General features: G+C 37.9%; 2 protein-coding genes across 4 annotated transcripts; one reads left to right on the forward strand and one right to left on the reverse strand.

Annotated features, from left to right (window-relative positions):
* The first annotated feature begins 300 nt into the window (after positions 1-300).
* On the forward strand, positions 301-10624 carry LOC135086133 (uncharacterized). Of its 2 annotated transcripts, none has more exons than XM_063980935.1 (3): positions 301-426; positions 9501-9679; positions 10415-10624. In XM_063980935.1, the coding sequence occupies exons 1-3, from the start codon at positions 360-362 to the stop codon at positions 10481-10483; spliced, it is 315 nt and encodes a 104-aa protein (XP_063837005.1). In that variant the 5' UTR covers positions 301-359; the 3' UTR covers positions 10484-10624. The 2 variants fall into 2 exon arrangements, with proteins under 2 accessions (XP_063837005.1, XP_063837006.1); XM_063980936.1 differs by lacking the exon at positions 301-426 and adding an exon at positions 2180-2223.
* A 356-nt stretch (positions 10625-10980) lies between these two features.
* On the reverse strand, positions 10981-20907 carry LOC135086085 (E3 ubiquitin-protein ligase Praja-2-like). Of its 2 annotated transcripts, XM_063980845.1 has the most exons (7): positions 20601-20907; positions 19751-20194; positions 19582-19617; positions 18185-18226; positions 17755-17821; positions 16820-16926; positions 10981-14538 (listed from the first exon to the last, which is right to left on the reverse strand). In XM_063980845.1, exons 1-6 carry the CDS (start codon positions 20783-20785, stop codon positions 16825-16827), a joined length of 876 nt encoding a protein of 291 aa, XP_063836915.1. In that variant the 5' UTR covers positions 20786-20907; the 3' UTR covers positions 10981-14538; positions 16820-16824. The 2 variants fall into 2 exon arrangements, with proteins under 2 accessions (XP_063836915.1, XP_063836916.1); XM_063980846.1 differs by lacking the exon at positions 18185-18226 and having other exon boundaries at positions 20601-20906.
* Positions 20908-21189: the final 282 nt, after the last annotated feature.

The following is a 21189-nucleotide window of genomic DNA, read 5'->3' on the forward strand; positions in this document are numbered from 1 at the left end:
TCCTTATCGCTCGCGCGTAATTATATTACTGTCGCGCTCAGACACTCACTGCGGCCGGCCTTCCCGTCGCGCGCGAGCGTTAAGGATGGGAAGCTTGGGGTCATTGGACGAAATTCTATCTGCTCGGCGACCGGAATTTACCCTCATTACAGTGGCGTGCGTAAGTATATTTTAAGGTAGACAGTAGAGTGTCGTGATTAGCAGGCTTCAAGATAGACACTCAGTGGCGTGCATAAGTATATTTTCCAAGATAGGCAATAATATCACATGGAGATGGCTGTGTCAGTAACATTAGTAAAGGCAAGCGTCCGGCGCCCGAGCGTTAGATCTACAAGACGGGCAAGGCGTGTCCCGCGCACATGATCGTCACCGAGACCATGGACCGCGTGCTGGTCACCTTCTACAAGACGCACGTGGGCCACGGGCGTGAGTATACATCATCATCATCATCATTTCAGCCACAGGACGTCCACTGCTGAACATAGGCCTCCCCCAATGACTTCCACAATACATCGCACGGTTGGTAGCGGTTGCTTCCAGCGCCTTCCTGCTACCTTTATCAGGTCGTCGGTCCACCTTGTGTGTGGACTACCCACGCTGCGTTTACATACACTGAGTATACATAGAAGGCATTAAAATGTGGCTGGCGTACTAGTATGTTTTCTAGGTAGGCACTACAGTGGCGTGCATAAGGATATTTTCTAGATAAAGTCCGGTCGCCGAGCAGATAGAATTTCGTCCAATGACCCCAAGCTACCCATCCTTATCGCTAGCCTTCTACAAGACGCACGTGGGCCACGGGCGTGAGTATACATAGAAGGCATACATTGGTTCCCAAACTTATTTGAGACGCGCCCCCTTTCGACCATACAAAAAATTCCGCGCCCCCCCTCCTCCAGTCAAGATTATTTTATAGTTAGGTACTCTCAGCGGTCGCAGGTTTTTTATACTTAAGTAGGTAGGTACACAGATGGACCGCCCGCCCGCCCCCCCTTAAAGGTCTTTGCGCCCGCCACCCCAAACGCCAACCAAAACTTGAAAATATAAGTAAAATCAATAATATTGATGAAAGAATCATGAAAATATCTCTACAAGTAAAGAAGTTTCGCGCCATTTTTGAACGATTACTTCACGCTATTAATTTGGAGTACAAACAGTCAATCACCCCTAAGTCGTTCGGGGTTGTATTGTCGAGATATTTGTTTTTATTCACGAACGAAATCTCTGAACAATGGCGACAATTTTATTTCGATTCAAATTTACCCATCAAAAACAATACTTGTCAAAAAAACCAAGTCTCGCAACTCAGTTGTTCTACGGTAAAAAGTTGTGAGATCCATGTAATACCAAGTCCAGGCCAGGAAATCTTTAACGTTTTACATAAATTATTGACTTGACCATCGCACTAAATAATTTAATTTAGGTACACGTGTTTTCATGCGATGGCCAAGTCAATATATTTATGTAAAACGTTAAAGATTTCCTGGCCTGGACTTGGTATTACATGGATCTCACAACTTTTTACCGTAGAACAACTGAGTTGCGAGACTTGGTTTTTTTGACAAGTATTGTTTATGATGGGATCTCATTTCTTTTTGTATTTTGTAGACAGCAGTTATGTATCTAGAAAACTGGACCGAAATTGAAAAATTTTACTCGACTTGGCGGTTGCACTACCGTGCCCCCAAATATTTTAGTTTTTCCTTGATTCATACACCAAACACTACTTATATTCCAAATTTGAAGCTTCTAGGTCTGCTAGAAGTGCCTTAAAGTTTTGATGATCGGTGAGTCAGTGAGTCAGTGAGTCAGTCAGTGAGTGACAAAATTAAGTAACTTTGACCCGTTATAATTCTTAAACTACTGGTTCAAATTGAATGAAATTTTAAATATACCGTGTCTTTACAATGCCTGCATAGCTAATGAAAATTCAGCCTTCTAGTTTTATCCACAACGAAGTTACAGGCGGTCGAAAATGGCCTGAATTGCTTCGAGAAAAGGATGGTACGGCCGTGCCGCTTTTTTGCTCGACTTGGTGGGGGCACTGCCGTGCCCCCAGATTCCTAACGCTCGATTTATTGTGAGCAAAAGAAGCCGCGCCGCTAGTTTGGAGTGCACCGCCCGCTCTTTGCTCGCTCCCGCGCCCCTGCCTGCTAAATTCGAGGCTGAGGCCTAAAAGGCATGCAATGCAGTATTGCAGTGTATTATTATACCTACTGGGAGGTAGGCAGTTTGCATACATCTTTGCAAAGTTTGCATGTTACCACCCAATACCAACACTCGTGCGTGCAATGGCATGGTTTGTTTTGTTATTGATAGTTCTATAGGCGTTAACCAATTTTATGGATAACACCCTTTCAAGATAAATCTTGTTTCAATTCGATAGACGAATACGTGCCTTTACAAAGCTTCTGTAGCTATAAGAAGTTTCGGAAAAAATCAAATGAAACCGCGAGCTAGGAGACATACAAGGCCATCTGTTGTCAAAACAATAAATTAAAACTCATTGGTTTAAACAAGAAGTTCAATATTGATCGATAGGATCAGTGCTGCCATCTGCATTTGGATCGAGGAGTTTCTTACTCGTAATCAATTACAAAGTAGATAGAAAATTTTTCAAAGGAAATATTCCTTTATTTTTGAAAAGAATTGCATTCAAAGTTTTCCGAATTTTTAGAAAAATTCACCACCATACGTGGCATAGGTACAATTTTCTGTAAATGATTAAAATAATTGATATTATTACGGTTTTCCTTTCATTTGATTTATCAAGTTTCTTAGAGATTTCATCTTTATACTTAACCCTAACTATGCCTTAACGATCGATGCAATAAAAATACAGGGTGTCATTTTGGAAATGTTTGAACACAGTTCTTTCTTTTAAAAAATAAAGGAATGTTTTCTTTGAGTATTTCTCTATCTGAAGTATTAAGAGAGTTATGCTACTAAACGCTGTTGATAAGGCACACAGTGCATATTCAGGTAGGCATGTCTGCATCTTTGCATGATGCAAATACCTAACCAACCTACATGCAAGCATTGTCGATTTGTTATTGTTAGTTTAGTAGGCGTTATCCAATATAATGGAAAACACCTTTTCAAGATAAATCTTGTTCATGTATTCGAAGACGAACCCAGGCGTCCAGGCATTGGCTTAGTTTACAACTAAGCGTCTGTAGCTATAATGAAGGCGCGGAAAAAATCAAATGAAATCGAAAGCTAGGAGACATATAACGCCATCTGTTGTCAAAACAATAAATTAAAACCCACGATAGCCCAACCAACGCGCAACGGTGATGACGGTGAAGTGGTCGGACTGGCCGACTCGGCCGACGAGATCCGAGGAACGCGGGTTCGAATCCCACCGCTTGCTTGACTATTGATTGTGGTGAGCCCACTCGTAACATAAGCTTATTTCGCTTAATGGAGTGAAGCGGGGATGACTCATGTATGCATAACCTCACACTTAATTGTGGGTTTGGAATTGAAATGAGTATAATTTATTATGATACTTATTTCAATTCTAAATCTAAATCTAAATTCAATTTATTTTACATCTTGTTTCAACTAACATAGTTTTTAAGTGCAATTGTTACTAACAGAGTCCTGGTTACTTGAATAAAGAATCATTTATTATTATTATTATGTTTGTACGCTTTGGAGCTCACGGGTCAAAAGTGGCCCGGTCCTTTATAAGGCTTGCGTGGGGATACACACACAGGATACAGATATTATTATTATTATTAACACGAGGGGCTAACGGGATTATTAGTAATTTGTGCAATACAAATTGCTAATTTTTTTTTAAACTCATCTTTGTTCTTTTTTTATCTGTTCAAACAAGTTCATTATTGCTCGATAGGATCAGTGCTGACATCTGCATTTGGATCTAAAAAGTTTCTTACTCGTTATCAATACAAAATAATAAATTATTTTTCTGTTTCCAATAGCAAAAAAATATGATGTTTTTATTTATTACATACATTTTGTACTAAAAATGATAAAATTTACTTCAGCGTCCTGCGTTTATCTATTATACCAACAGATGGCGTTGGATATCCACTGACTATCTTGATGCTAAGAATATTCTCTCCCCAAATCAATTTGGTTTTAGGCGGCAAATGTCGACTGAGGATGCAGTTACCTCCCTAAGTACTTTAATATCACAGTCCCTAGATAATGGTCAGAAATGTCTCACAGTGTTTATAGACCTCAAAAAGGCTTTCGACACAGTCTCCTCTTCTATCCTCGTTCAAAAGCTAGAAAAAATTGGTATTAGAGGTAGACAGCTCTTGATTTTTGAAAATTACCTATCTAATAGAAAGCAAAAAGTAAAGATAGATGACTGCACGAGTGAGGACATAGAGGTATCATGTGGCGTACCACAAGGGAGTGTTTTAGGTCCCACTCTATTCCTCATTTATATAAATGATTTATGCAACTTAAATCTTTACAATGCAAAAATATTTTCCTATGCCGATGATACTGCAATCGTCTTCACTGGCTCCAACTGGGATGATATAAAAAAAACGGCAGAAACCGGTTTAATGAAGGTCGCATCATGGCTGAAAAACAACCTCCTCACCCTTAATACAACTAAAACCAATTATGTATGTTTCAGTATATACAATAACTCTCAACCCAATCAAGACTTTAATATAAAAATACATACTTGTAATGAGATAAACAGTCATAACTGCAATTGTCCCTCAATAAACAAAGTAGAGTCTGTAAAATATTTGGGAGTGATGGTGGACCATAAGGCTTTCATGGTATCCACAGATAGAAATGACTGTATCAAGGATACGTAAATTTAATTGGATCTTCCGGACGCTGAGACACATTGTTCCTACAAATCTGGAAAATAACGTCCATACCACTAGGAATTTACTGAATGAAATATATGTTACGGTCAAAGTGATAAATGTGAAAATTATGAATAATCGCCGGTTATTATGAATAATTACCGCATGATTTGGTTAATGTGATTAATATGAGGTCATTTATGTGTGTATAAAACTAAATAGGCGGCTTAGGGGTGGCCCAAGGGCCACCCCCGCCGCACCTTAACCTATTTTTCACTTTAAATCAAAACATTATGTTATAGGCATCATGGAAAAGTAATATTATGCAAGAAACATTCCAAACTCATTATGCCAAATTATATTAATATATGATATCAAAACGTTCAATAGTTTGGCTGTACACGAGCACGTACACAAGATGTTGTTCTCTTTTAAGAAATGTGTTAGTACTAAGGTTGAATTATTAAATAATCACTGTTAAATGTGATTAATTTATCACTTTTACCGCGACTGTCGGTAATTATTCATAATAACCGGTTATTATTAATAATTTTCAATTTATCACATTAACCGTAACATATACATTTCTCTGGTTCAGTCGGTAACAACATATTGTATCTCAGTCTGGGGTGGTGCCCATAAAACGCGTTTTCTGATGATCGAAAGAGCTCAAAGAGCATTACTCAAAATAATGTATTTAAAAAAAAGAACTTTTTCAACCCAGGGTATCTACCATACTAGCAAATTGTTATCTGTGAGAAAACTTTATATCCTGGGGTTAATATTAAAAAAACACAAAACATTGACATACGACCCTCGCGTTGAAGATAAAAGACGAGCTCGTCAGTTCAAAGTAGCAGCCATTCCCAAACTCAGAACAAAGTTTGCTCAAATGCAATTTGATTTCCGATCTTCCCATCTTTATAATAAAAAAGTGAGTAGGAATCGAGCTTTATATAATATAAAATAAATAAAAAGCTTGATCTATATAAAAAAACATTCTCAGATTGCAAATCTACAATGAAAAAATGGTTACAAGACTTATGCCCGTTTTCACCATCGATCCCTTAAGCGTTTGCTAACTAAATATCACTTTGGTTAAACGATCGCCTAAACTGCCCACTAACCTAAGTTCGTTTTCACCATGCTATAGTAAACCTAAGTAGGGACTCTTTTGTCAGGTGGCGTTTCTCCGTGCGCCTAGTGACGTTTGAAAAACCGGTACTTTCCGATAAAATATTTTATTGGGAATATCTTACGTATTTCACAGAAACAAATGAAATAAAAGTAAAACTAAGAAATAGTTGACCAAAACTGATGTCTTTTTGTATTTTTGAGTTATTATTAAAGACAAAAAAGATATTTGGGCTATTATGTAATCTGTGGTTTGGGTGCATAATGTAATTCCTTTGCCTTAAAAAAAGTAAATGTCAAGATGACTGCTGCACCACATTAAATGAAAATAAAAATGTACATATTGATTTTGATAGATATTTTGTTGAGTTCTGTGTGTAGTTTTGTGCGATTTAACGATAAAAACGACAATGGAATAAAGAAATGAAGCAAAATTTTTCCCTCAAGGAAAAAGATAAATTGGTTATAATTTTACTTGCCCACAAGGATACTGTACGAGCACGTCAGCATCGACCGCGACCTACGTGCTAGCCGACTGGCCCATGAACCCTCAACGTGCACCTTAGGCATTCTACACCGACGGCACATTGGACTGGACACATTGAATTGTGTAAATCTTGTATATAGCAATAGCATAACAGTAATAAACCAGATATCAACCGTCCGCGTTGTGTTTCATTTACCCCCACTGAGGCCAAGAAAGCCTTAGTGCAGCCCTCCTTCCTATCAAATCTTTATTATATCTAATTATAAGGTATTGTTAGGGCTCTAGGGACTACAAACGAAGCCAGAAATATAGCTTGGTTATGAGATAAGTTATGAGTGACCAATCCAATACCTACTATCTATACCGTATGTAATCCTGTCTCACTATAATATTATTATGTGGCCGCCTGAATAAACTTGAGTGAAAAAGTGTTTCCACTGTCTCAATTGCATAAAAAGCTCCAAAAAAATCATTTAATTCAGTTTCCATTCTGCCGAATAGGCGTGATTGACAATATAACTGTCACCTAACACTTAGGCGGCCGAAAATCGGGCCCCTGTTTTAAAGTGATCCCATAAGGCCTAAGGTGTCCCTTATGTGTTGGTGAAAACGAAATTCCTGTAAGGTATTACCTAATATTACATAAAGGTCGCTTTAAAATTAGGGATTGATGGTGAAAACGGGCATTAGACTACGACGAAGTTGAGGCTTTGGTTAATTCATGAAGTGATTTTACAATAAAATATGAATACAAGCACCATACCCTCCTGAGACCCAGACCCCTAAAAATTGTCGGATTGTCTTGAATTTTGGAAGGCAGGCTAAGTTTCATAATGTACAACTAACAAAAAATGCGAAAAAAAATCTAGCCCCCCTACATACGCCAAAATGGGGGGTGTCACCAGTGACACTACGGGTTTCAAAGACATTAAAACGGGCTTGAATTAATTAATATTTTAATTACTTCAGGTATGGGAAAATAGGTGTTTTTAGTTTCAAATTGATCTGCAATTGTTTAGAATCATATAAGATTTACTTTTTAACAGCTTTTATTGAACTTGTTATTACAAACTTTAATTAACTTGCAATAAATGTGTGAATGTATGTTTGAGTAAAATCTTGGAAGCTGAATTAGAGCTACTTCCTGCCAACCGATTGAGCTGAAATTTTGCATAGACATGTAACTCAGATGAAACTTCAATATAATGAGGTCATGGAGCTGATCTGATGATGGATACGAAAGGTAGCCATATAAACTCTGTGACTAAACGATGTAACTCTGTCGACTTTTGACTTATTTGATTGGTATTGACAAGTACTCTGGTCTTGGATGATATCCAGGGTCTGATCTGAGGATGGAGCATCAATTTTTTCATCATCTGTCTCATCAAAGTTGCATAACATTGACTTGACGTTACCATCAGACAATCCTAAAAAGGACCATATTTCAAGTCACGAGTGCCCAAAGTGTCACCAGTGACACTCGAATTAATTGACGAAAATAATTATTACAATAGATACATTTTAATAGTTTTATCGCACAATCTGAGAGATATATTATCGTAGCACACAGAAAACACAAAACAATACCAAAAAACTTGTTTTAAATAATATTTTCTTTTCTTGGAATGTGTCATGTCGGCGGTCGCGCGAATTCAAAATTTCAATTAATGTTTACAAAATCAAAAACCCTTTCGTGCGAGGCATAGCAATTTTTTGGATATGTGACATATTCCAACGTTTTACACACTTTTATTAATTTTCATAAATACCAATAAATGACGCTGTAAAAAAAATATATACTCAAGTGTCACGAGTGACACCGGGGGTCTCAGGAGGATACATACCATACTACACTCCACATACACTACACTATACATACACTACACTACACACACACAACACTACACATACCTACACCATACTATACATACGCAACATACATACAAAACTATAAAGTAACATAACACACACACAATGCACACTCCTAATTATAATATAATACACATAGCACGTCCCTACAGTAAGTACACATAATATTCACATCATTATATTTATAAAAATATAATAATTGTAGAATAATAGAATATTTCTTTATTATTGATTTTGAGTAGAATTTACACAAAACACCTATAGTTATGCAGAGCGTTGTCTCCTGGCACAGGCAATCATACGCCTAAAAGGAGGCTTCGTCTATTAGTATTTAAGTAAGCCTTTATAAAGAAATAAAGAATTTTGAATTTTTGAATTTTGAATTTTTGACTCGCGGTTCTATTTGAATTTTTCCGTTTCTTTCATACTAGTCCATGCAACTAGCTAAGCATTGTTTGTGACTTTCATCACAGAAACAAGATTTCTCTTGAAAGGGCGTAGGTCAGACCTGCTGATCTATGCCTATAGAATCCATACATACACAACATTAAAACCTAGGTCCTCCTGACCCTTGGTACTATACTATTATTTTATTCTGTGTCCGGAGTTCCGGACTCCTGAAGTGCTGACCCTCAGACCTAGTTTTCATATCTGAGAAGACAAGTTCTAGCAGACTTATTAACTCGGAAAGGGATCAACATAGTATCGCCTTTCGTTACGGTGCGGATAAGTGCTTGCTTGGAGTTTCATACAAAGAATACTGACCGCCTAGAGTTGATACGGTTACGATCCCTTTCCGAGTTGAACAACGCCCGTATTCACAAACGATAGATGCTTAAGTGAAGCAGCAAATCGAACGCACAGCGTTGAAAAGTGCTCTGTGATTTGTTCGTGTGTCACCCTGTGCGTTCATGCGCACTGTGAGACCTCATAGTAATGTTTGTGAATACGGGCGTTAAGGTTCGTTCGTTTCAGCCAAATGACGTCCACTGCTGTACAAAGGCCTCCCCCAAGGTTTTCCACAATGAACGGTCCTGCGCTGCCCGCATCCAGGCTCCTCCCGCGACCTTTACCAGATCGTCGGTCCACCTAGTAGGAGGCCTGTCCACGCTACGTCTTCTAGCCCGTGGTCGCCACTCGAGAACTTTTCTGCCCAGTCTGGGCGTTAATGTGCTACGTCCAATAACCTGGTGATATTCCAGCGTGCCCATACTTCGAGCCCCGCGAACCGAAGAAACTCAAACAGGAGCCGACTGGCGAAGATTCCCCTGAGGCTTGGATCTGCGACAGCTGCGGAATGGGGTTCCTTAACGAAGACAAGTTCAGGGAACACGTGGAAGGACACCAGCACCATAGCTTGCCGTGCCATTATTGTCCTCAGGTGAGTTATAGCAAATACAAATGAGTAGGTCATCTTCATAGAAACGCACCGAGCGCGGTTTGTATGTGAGCGCGCCAATAGCCCAATACGTATGCGGCGCAACACCCCGCTAATCCACGCTAAATTTTGTCAGTGTGTGCGTGCGCGCTCTTTGAACTCTGGTTATATAGCACCGACAGATAAGCCGTGTGGTGACGGCAGACAAGAATACATTTGTCACCAACCCATACTCTTCCCACGCGTGTCGTAAGAGGCGACTTAGGGACTACACATCAAACAGAGAACGGGCAGCAGCGCTCTCTGAATAACATCAATCTTTTAAACTGCGATCTCCAACCCGCCTGCCAAGTGTGGGGATTATGGCTCATAGTCCAGCAGTGGACTGTAAAGGGCTATTGATGATGATGATGATGAGTTATAGGTTCCCACCTCTCGTTCCCACTGCAACTCCTGTGTAGCCAGGATCTACAGCTTGACCGCAAACCCAACCAGTGAAGGCCAAGTTTGTCCGGGGGAAAGTTGAACTGTCATTCATAATCATAATATCTTTATTGCTTCATGGACCGCAACGAAATTAATCAGAAGAATATAGTAGGAGGAAAATCTTAAGTACCGCTTTCATTCAGCAACTATGTTCTTGATGTCGTCGGTCCATCGAGCAGTCTTACGTTTGCCTCCACGTAGCGACCAGAGACTAAAATACTATAAATTAATCATATTATTTTTTATTTTCAGGACTTTCAAGATATCGAAGCGTGGACCCACCATATCCGAGTAGAACACAACATGGCTAGTCTATTTTAGTAAAATATACATTCTGTTAAAATACCTAGGATAAATTTAAATTATCTGTCTGAAGAAGTCATATTATTTTTTTACAAATAAGTGAATTTGTTTTTAGTTAAATGAAATGTTACTTATAGTTGTTGGAATATAGTTTTGTTATAAAAATCGTGTTTTATTTAAAATTAAACCTTTACATGTTGGTTGGTAAAGAATGCAGTTAGAGCTGACCGACGCTAAACTGTCCCACCAAACTCAATGACAGGGGGGCGCTACCATCGTTCAACTATAATGTTTCCAACATGGCAAAAATCGGAACCAGCGATCCGGTATTGACGGTGGCGCCCCACTGTCAATGTCATGGATAGGACAGTTCAGTATTTTGGAACTATAGGCATTAAGCCTGTCAATGCAGTAGTTTATCATCCATACAACAATATTCGATTCTGATTTTGTGTAAAATAATTATTTTTTTTAAGTTATGTGTAAAAGAGTGTATTTACATAAAATAAACGAAATATTTTTAATCATTAATTTATTAAAAACGCTACAACTAACAATATCAATATGCTGAAGAATAACCTACATTAAAATATATCACATTTCCGACTTCATAATAATAATATAACAATTTCTATTAAAAATTAAACATTTTTTTATTTTTTAATACATTTTTAACAATTCATTTGAATAATGTTGCCAAACCAGCTTAGTGTGTCATTTACAGTTCTAAAAAAATAAGTGCTTTATTTTTTCCATTTTGTTTTTACATATTTTTTGTCAGTTACATATTTTTCTCGCCGTGGCTTGTCAAGAAATAACAATAACATTTCTACTAACAAAATCATTGTGAAACTAAAAAAGCATGTTTTTTTAACATTTTGCAGTCACACTGCTTCTTCATAGATTCAATTTATAGGTCAAAACAACACTTGGTCTAGATTTTACCTACTTCGTATAAAGAAAACGTGAAAATCATTGACCAATATTGCTAGAAGCAACTCCAGGAACTATCTAGTGCTATTGTCATAATAACCAACTAATTGACTAGTTATATTAAAGTCGTATTAGTGTTTTCAAAACGAGTATTTTAGTCATTAGTGCCAAAAATTTAACAAGTTTTTTAAATCTAGTACATACAAACTAATGAATAAAAAAATATGAATAGCATTTTTACATGTATTTCTCTGAAACTACTTATTTTATTGAAATTCCATGAGATCTAATATCAGAAATAACGTTTCAACAATTTTACTACTTCGAAGTTCTATGGAAGCCATTTTGTGCAATAACATATTTCACTATTTTATGTCGAACCACGTGTCACAATTTATTTTAAAGTACATAATTATAATATTGATATGACTATGAAAGACCCATCGCAAGCTTCAGATTTTGTCGAGCGATAGTTTGTTCGGGCTCATAAAATTAATATACCTAGCGGAATAGAGCAACAAAGAACTGAGCGAGCGAGATGTCACTAGCAGCAACACTGTGTGATAAAAGAGATGTATGATGCCGTCGTCGTCACGTCAAACAGAACCGTTTTTTGAAACTATTTGACAGTTCGGAGGCACTTATTGGCACGCTGAAAATTTGAACTCTTGAGATATTTTCAGATTTTACGTGAGTGAAATCGTGGATTTTTATTAGAAATAGTGCTTCAGAAACGTGCTTTAGGATTTATTGTACAAAACAGTGAAATCATCCTAACACTGACACACAAATGATATCCAGTGTCATCCAAAATGTGTTTCGTTTAACAGCTCGTGGTTGTAGCTCTAATCCGAAGGAATATTAAATTTATGAACATGTATTGAAGACCGCACATTACACAGATTTGGTATCGGCCGATTCATCATACAAATAATTTGAAAGCTAACCAAACTATAGACCGACTAAAAGTCTGCAGTCTTATGCCCGTTTTCACCGTCAATCCCTAATTTTTAAGTGACCCCTATGAAAACAAAATTCCTGTTGTGTTACCATAGGGATCACTTAAAAATTTGAGATTTATGGCGAAAACCGGCATTGAAGTACGTATGTATTACAAAACAACGCTCAAAACTAGATTATATTTTAATCAGATTCTGATCTGTGATTGGTCTAAATATTTATACCTTTTTATTTTAAAGTAGTGACAATGTTACAGTCAAAACTTATAATCGGTCAAAACCACTTTTGACTGCAGAAATCAGTCAAAAGTGGTTTTAATTGATGCTCTTGGTCAATATAACTTTTGACTGATTATTCCAGTCAAAAGTGGTTTTGACTAAAAAATATGAGTTATAAGTGACTGCAACAACAATAAGACCAGCTTACATATCTATCACTAAACTTTAAAACGCATTTTTAAAATTAGTACAAACGCATTTTTAAAATTAGTACAAACATTTTAAAGGGTGATTTACGATAAATCACAGATCTGAATTTATATTTAGGCGTTGTGTCTAATTAAGACACTAACTAATTTGAGTCTCGAGGGAAGACCGCTACAATAGGTCTACGCTTCACTGAGAGAGTGCCTGAGGTGGGAGCGGCTAGGGATGGGTGACATTGATATGTGACGTGACGTCAGAAGACTCGCTGACGTTTGACTAGAGATGTAAATTGACTGAATCTGACCGGTCACTATGGTCAAATACTGGTCAAATTCAGTCAATTTGACTCAATATTACTGTACTACCGATTAATTTATTTATTTAGGTAACCAATTTATATGCAATTTTAAATGAAGGAACGTTAATTTATAATAAATTGCGTAGGGAAAGAAAGAGAGCACAATAAATCATTACAAAACACTTATAGTTTCAATTTAGAAGTTGTAGGTAGACTCACTGTAAAATGTTTTTCTATAATAAATAATTACAAATCACTTTTTTATTTCAATTAAGATGTTGTAGACTTTTATCAATCACAAAATCTAAGAAAATACTATAAAACTTCTAAACTATTTCTGAAATCAAATTGACCGAAACTGACCGTTTTTGACAGTTTATGACTTGTTTTTGACCAATTTGACCGTAAATGACGGTCAGTCAAATTCAACACTACGTTTGACGTCCCAAAGACATTCCTGCGCCGCTCCCACATCTCACACAGACTTAGTTAAGCTTTAAATTAATACCTATTAACAAGTTTAGAGAAAATATTGCTTTGCTTTAACAATATCGAACGTTAAAAACAATGGACATGCAAAACGTTAAGTTACTAAAGCAAAACACCAAAACGACAAAAAAAATCTTACCTTTTAAATATCAGTGATAGTTAAAAATATTTACAATCACATTAGAGGCTACGGTTGTCTTAAAGAACATCTAAAATCATTTAATGGGCGAGACATTTTATCGACGTTGCACGAAAAGCCTATACATTTGTCGTATAAAATCATTGATAAAAATTTATCATGGCGGCTTGGCTGGCAGAAATCTTAACAGGTAGTGGCGATATAGTAAAGTCACTGTCAAACAGTTCGTGACACCCAAAGTGACCAAAAAGTTGACACACAACCTTATTCCAATTGTAACACACAGACGTGTCTTATTGGCTACTTTGGGTGTTTTTTTATCCACAACGAGGAAGCTCTTGACCTGTATCTCACCTGATGGTAAGTGATGATCAGGCCGAAGGTGGAAGCGAGCTTCACCCGGAATCCTCAACCACGGAGGAACTGGCTATCTTACCACTAACTGCCGGAACACACAACAATGCTGTTAACATTGTTGTTATGGCGACAGACTTAGGTAAGATGGTGGTAGCTAGCCAGGCGGACTTAGAACAAGCCCTATCACCAACCAAACCGAACAGAAAAAAATCTGCCCCCACTGGGAATCGAACTCGGGACCTCTGCGTCTGAGGTAGTCTTACCACTAGACCACAGAGGCGGTTGGTGTCGCGAACTATTTGACGCTGGCTGTACACATATTACCTTTCAACGTTTTTGCCTTATCTTGAATGATGATAAAAACTTGCTGACGCTTAAGACGGTAGTTTTGGTCTTGTTGGTTCTTCTAGATGTCCTCTAAGACTGCTTCCTCCAGGGTAGGCTAGCCTCCACTAGTTTGATGTCTTTGGTTCTGGAAATAACGAAATATTAAATTAATAAGTCATTCCGTCATCAAAATAGTTTGGTCGCTTGCTTAATTCGCAAAAAGGCACCCGAGTCTCGAAAGAAATAATTCAAATTGAAATAATTTCAGTACTTAGGCCCTTTCCAGGGCACTTATACATGTCGGCGGTATTCCGCCATCACGTTCGTTGGGTTCCATTTCGGGTGATAAATGAGACCATTTAAGTTTCAATAATCACTTGTGATTTTATTTATAATTACAATATTACACTTGATCACAATCGGGCAGAGTAACACCTTATAACACGGTTCAAATGCGAATGCCATCGTTACAACGACAAATGACTTAAATACTGTGTGTGTGACAAACAACCCCACCACTATTCACGACACTTTGTACAAAACAAGTCAATCAATAGACTTATTTTATCAACAATTCATTTAATAATTAAAATATATTTTTAAAATACTAAACAAATATTTTAAACTATTTATAAATTGATTAAATTATATTTTAAAATATCTATTAATTATATTCGCTTTTATAAACTAAACGGAACCGGATATGTACAGCAAACGTGATCGGCAAATAAAACTGATAAGATATGAATTAATTTTATACTAAAATAATTGAATTACATATCCCAACTAATATTATAAATGCGAAAGTAACTCTGTCTGTCTGTCTGTCTGTCTGTCTGTTACGCTTTCCCGCTTAAACCTCGCAACCGATTTTGATGAAATTTGGCATAGAGATAGTTTGAGTCCCGGGAAAGAACATAGGATAGTTTTTATCCCGGTTTTTGAAACAGGGACGCGCGCGATAAAGTTTTTCTGTGACAGACAAAATTCCACGCGGGCGAAGCCGCGGGCGGAAAGCTAGTTATTCTATATATTTCATAATTATTTAGGCTCATAATAATAATTAAAAAGGTACGCCGCCCATATACACGTCCCAAATAATAGCTTGCCTTACCACCACTTCGGGACAACATATGGGCTGGTGCTGAGAAGTGGCGGAAGAAACTCAAGTCACCTTTGTTAGCAATTCAGTTAACGGACCAATTCACAAACTAGATAATTCTTAAAGGACTAAATATGAAACTAATTCTCAAAAGGACTAAGAACCGGTTTCCGGATCCTACCGAGATACGAAAGTTCTATAGTGGCTCAATAATTGGTCCATTCCGCTTTGATCACCTAGAGGCTATGACCTAGGTGATCTTATCCATGGGTGATCAAAAGACACCAAATTATCACTTGGAGTTCACTTTGATCACCTGGGTTTGGTCACCCAGTGATCAAAGTAGAATAAACCTAATAATTTGTATGGAAACCGGGCCGTGTCCGCACAGTAGATTAAAATAGAAAGGGATGATACGGTAAAAGCGTATCCGCCCTCTGAGGATGTCCCAGGACATTTCTGACAGGTCACAATTGCTTAAATTAAAGTAATTTGATCTATTTTGATCTGAACTACGCAATTTTGATGTCGGAAGTAAGTGTTACGTACGCAATTTTGATGGTGAATTTAAGCAATTGTGACCTGTCAGAAATGTCCTGGGACATCCTCAGAGGGAGGATACGCTTTTACCGTATCATCCCTTTCTATTTTAATCTAAGGATGATGATGATGGATATCTTACCCGCATTATCGCAACTAAGGTCATTTTTCAGGGCATTTCACCATACCATTCTGGGGTGGGCACAGCCGCGGGGTTGTCACCTGGACATGATGACATGCACAGAGGGAGACGTTGGAAGGATGATTAAGATGATTATGTCTCACCCGTGGATCATTTGGCAGCAGATGACAGCGACTGCTGTAGGCCGAAATGACGGTGATTGCAGTCAATAGGTTACTATAGGCTGAAATGAAGGATCCTCCCCTGGAAGCTTTGAAGGAGCTAAGTCAAACTATCTAACTCGAAAACGCAAACGTGGTCGCCCCAAGCAAACTTGGCGGCGCACTGTAGCAGACGAGGCGAAGAAAATCGGCAAGACCTGGAGCGAGATCAAACGCGAAGCTCAAGACCGGACGCGATGGAGGACTGTTGTGGACGCCCTCTGGCGCATCTAGGGGACATAGGACCAAGTCAAGTAAGTCAAGCCAGAAATTGGGTACGCCCATGCCAACAGGTGACTGCTATGAGTTGAAATGATGATGAATGTCTCACTCGTGGATCATACGGCAGCAGATGACCACTATAAGCCGACATTATGATCATTACTGCCAACAGGTGACTGCTATAGGCTGATATAAAGGATGATGATGATGAGTGCCTCACCCTTATCATTCGGCCGCCTTCCGGCAGTTGGGGCACGTCTGCTGCTCCTGCAGCCAGGGCGCGATGCATGCCGCGTGGAAGTGGTGCGTGCACGGCAGGGTCGTCACCTGGAAGTGGATAAATACCATCATTCGGTCATTCTGTGACCGTCCCATTCGCAAAATGGTCACACTTTTTCAACCTACAAGTTGAACTATTGTTTCACAAATGGTAGGCATTAACCTTTATCTGAGTGTGACCATTTTGCGTATAGGACAAAATGCGAATGTGATCGTTTTTTAATTTGTGACGAAATACGATTGGGACGGTCTGCGTTAAACCCATTTATCTTCAGCCGAGCTAGGATGCGCGCCGTGATAAAACTTATAATTGTTTTAGACGATTTTATGGGCTTATCGTGCAGTCGATAAAATTTCTCGATAACATTATCGTGGTGCGCATCTTGGACATCATTGATATAAGATATGACAGCAACGTTATGAGCTTGACGCTTTAGTCCGTGAAAGTGAGAAAAATATCCATCATCAGTTCATTTAGTCTCCACTGCAGGAGCACGACTCTCTAATTTACCAGAGGCAAATGGAGGATTTGTCCTACACTCCCCACGCTGGCCAGACGGGTTGGGGAGGCCTGTGGCCTAATTCACGTATTTTGACAATATCTCGCTGAGGTTCAGAAGTCGTCCCATTGAAAAACAGTTCTAAATCCGTATTCACAAGGGTCATTTTGATAGAACGATTACTTGATAGGATCGCCACTCAGTGTTTTGTTGTCGTTGAAGTTTTGTTACGTGAAAAAGGATACTGATGTTCGTATATTTCTCCCTTAGTTGCCTTTTATATGACGTTCACGGGAAGAGGGGGATTTCGCTTGTTCTTTAGTCGCCTTTTAAGTTCACAGGGTGGTTCTATTCTATCGTAAAAATGTATGAATACCTGCTGATCCTTCAGTATTATGTCGAAGCAGATGGAACACTCTTCGAGGGACCACGAGCGCTCGCGGCTGGAACAAGAAAATATACAAATTAGACAGGGACAAAAAACGTTACTGATTAAAATATAAACAAATGTGCAGTTTCCGCAAAACATAAAATAAAATCAAGTATATTCTTTATTTACAAGTTTATACAAATAAAGAATATAATGATTATGAGTTAGTTAAACCAAACAATAGTTAATGAATTCAACTTAAGCGCATTCACATTATAAAAAACTAACAATTTCTTACATAAACATAATTAATAAATAACTCAGCACATATTCCATTAGTTAATATTCTAATTAGTTAATAACTAAACTAATAACAAATATCCAACAAATCTCATGCATTTTTTGAACAAACAACACAAAAACCAATTTCCCTTACTATGCCTCTTCCCTTAGCATTTTAATTTGTGCCTCCTCATACCTGAAAACATTTAATACATTATTCTAAAATCGTAAGTCTAATGCCCGTTTTCACCATCAATCCCTAATTTTTAAGTGACCCCATAAAAACAAAATTGCTGTTGTGTTACCATAGGGGTCACTTAAAAATTAGAATTGGCAGATACCAAATCGGTGTAATTTGCGCCCTTTCATACACCTCCATACTGATCAACAGCCCGACCAAAATCGGCCAACTAAAAATTGGTGGTCTGCGTCTAGGCTTAATCTTTACACAAATGCAAGCAAAGTCGTGGGCAGGAGATAGTATTAGTATTATTTTTGAGGTTAAAAATATTGATGAACAATGAATGATAGCAGAAATATTGTGTCACTAAATGGCGCGATGGCGCATCTACTTGTTTCAGATTAGATAGGATAATGTAATGAACAATGTATTAAATTATCTGGTTTACAGTGAAAATTTCTGTTTGTATTAATTTTTGTACAGGGTGTCACTTTAAATATAGATCAAGGGATTGATTCTACTGCTCAAACGCACCATACATTAACTTTCAAGAGAGTAGGTATTGTGTGCTAATGGTTATTTAAATTTTAAAATTAGATAAAAGAGATACAAAACATTGGACAATGAATTCTTTTAGTGTAAATCTATAGGTCTAGCGAACTGAGTCAGTGCCTGAGGTATGACATATTATGACGTGACAAAGCATCTAAATCTGTGGGTCTAGACAAAGTGCAAATTATAATCGCAAACCAGTCGCAAAGTGGTCGAAAAGCCCCTTTTTTGTATGGAGTTTTGACGGATTCGATTTTCGATTCGATCAAAAAGTGCGTTTTGTCTAGGGGGGCTGAAGGAGATCCGAAGTCACGCAGACGTTTGACGTTACAAAAATTAACACTGGGCAATCTTCAAATTCCATTCCACTGTCCACCGTGTCTCTCCAAACACTCGACATTGGCAAAACCAGTGTGCTTCAAATACGCACCATTGAAGCCATTAGACAGAATATTAATCCCATACCACTCCCATACCTTGATACTTCAGGCGCTGAGTTAAACGCTAGATCCAAAACTATTGTCCAACTACAATGAACTGTCCCATCAGTGACATTGAGAGGGGGCGCCACCTTCAATACCGGATCGCTGGTTCTGACTTTTGTCATGTTGGAAACTATATTGTTGAACGATGGTGGCGCCTGCCTGTCAATGAGTTTGGTGGGACAGTTCAGTGTAGTTCATCTATATAAAATTATCAATATGTTAGTGTTTTCACAAAAGATCACTAAAACGAGCACTTTTTAGTATGGGATGTTTTGGGACGGACACAGTGTTAGTACACAAAACAAAAAGCAGGCCAAATATTGCATCGCTTACAAAGCTTGCTGCCTAAGGGATTCCTCCTCTTTGCTCCTGAAAATGTTGAACGGACAAATGGAATAATTGTGTCATAAAAAAACCTTTAAAGTTACCTATTTGATATTATTATTATTAAGTTCTTTGTAATGAATTAACATTGTTAATGATGGAAATGAAGGTTACTCACATCAAATTTCTAGCAGCCTGTATTATATTAAATCCAGACACAGGACTCCGTGGAAATTCAAACACAGGCACGTCAATTGACGAAGTGGTAACGTCCCAGTCCATAGTATCAGAATCTGAGAATAACTGCGGCATTCTCAAATAATCTGTTGTATCATAGATATCGCTGTTTTGACTGCTTTCAAAATTTCCCACAGATTCTTGAGAAGTATATGCGTCAAATTCTGTGACGGAATCGTCAATAGAATATTCTGACGATACAGCACTGGAACCAAATGTACTGGCCTCGCTTGATTCTTCATTTGAACTGTCAGGTACCCATTCTTCCTCTGAGTCTTCGGAGTCTGTGTTTGAATCGTGGATGCTTGTATCGCTAGTGCTGTTCTCGGATATGGTGATGTACGAGTCATCATGTTCGGTGAGTTCGGACATTTGATCGCTACTGCTGATGGAATGTATGAACGTACATGATTATTTACAAGTGATTTCTTGAAAGTTGGCATGGAAAATATAAACCTACCTAGGTATTAGCAAACTACGTTTCAGACCAACTTTAAAGAATCAACTGGTTCTCAACTCATGTATGAATGATTGTAATATGAAAACTGTATGATGTAACATTAGCTACACTAAGTACATTTTAAAATAATGAATACATATTTCTAATAACTGATTAAAATGCAAATTAAGGTTTAAAAGTCAATGACTAGATATTTTGCAGGAAGAAGAAGAATGCAATTTTGATGCATTGATAAAAAAAACAATATTTTCGTTTGTGGGTACTTGAAATAATTAGCAAAAGCGAAAGCGAAGCGTTGCTACAACAAAATGTACTTTATATCCATACTCACAAGGCGTGAGGTTGCTCGCACGTCCATCCGCTGGTGGTGGAACCTTCACCATCAGGGTTCTCTGGCCGCTTGCTGAAGAAGTAGTACAAAGCGGCCCCAACACCGACGCCTATCGCCGCGGCCGCCAGCCCGAGACCGCGGCTTGGGCAGCTGTTCTTCTGACGGTCTTCTTCGCGCACGTTCATGATTGCAAATAAATAATTTTCTTCCTTTTTGCGACACACAGCAACGACAAAAATATTTTCGCAGGTGTTTTGTACCACAGACAAAATAACGATTGTTTTTTTTTTGACGTTTGTTAGTGATGTACCGTTTCATCGTAAAATTGGGATATTCGATTATCGATTGTGACTTAAATTTCACATTAAATTGTTTTTTTCATTAATCCATCAACATTCGATCGAATGTTGCAAATACTCTTTCATTTCCCGCCTGCCTTTTTCTTTTTGTTCACCCACAAGTGCATGAGTCGAAAAACTTGCTTCATTGTTCAAACCTACATTACTTTGATTAAGCACTTAAAAAACACAATTCTTTAAACATCATTTTAAAATATTTTGTATGTATATCATAATGTTGTATAAATAAT

The sequence above is a fragment of the Ostrinia nubilalis genome, chromosome 30, assembly GCF_963855985.1.
Source record: "Ostrinia nubilalis chromosome 30, ilOstNubi1.1, whole genome shotgun sequence".
Taxonomy (NCBI): Eukaryota; Metazoa; Arthropoda; class Insecta; order Lepidoptera; family Crambidae; genus Ostrinia; species Ostrinia nubilalis.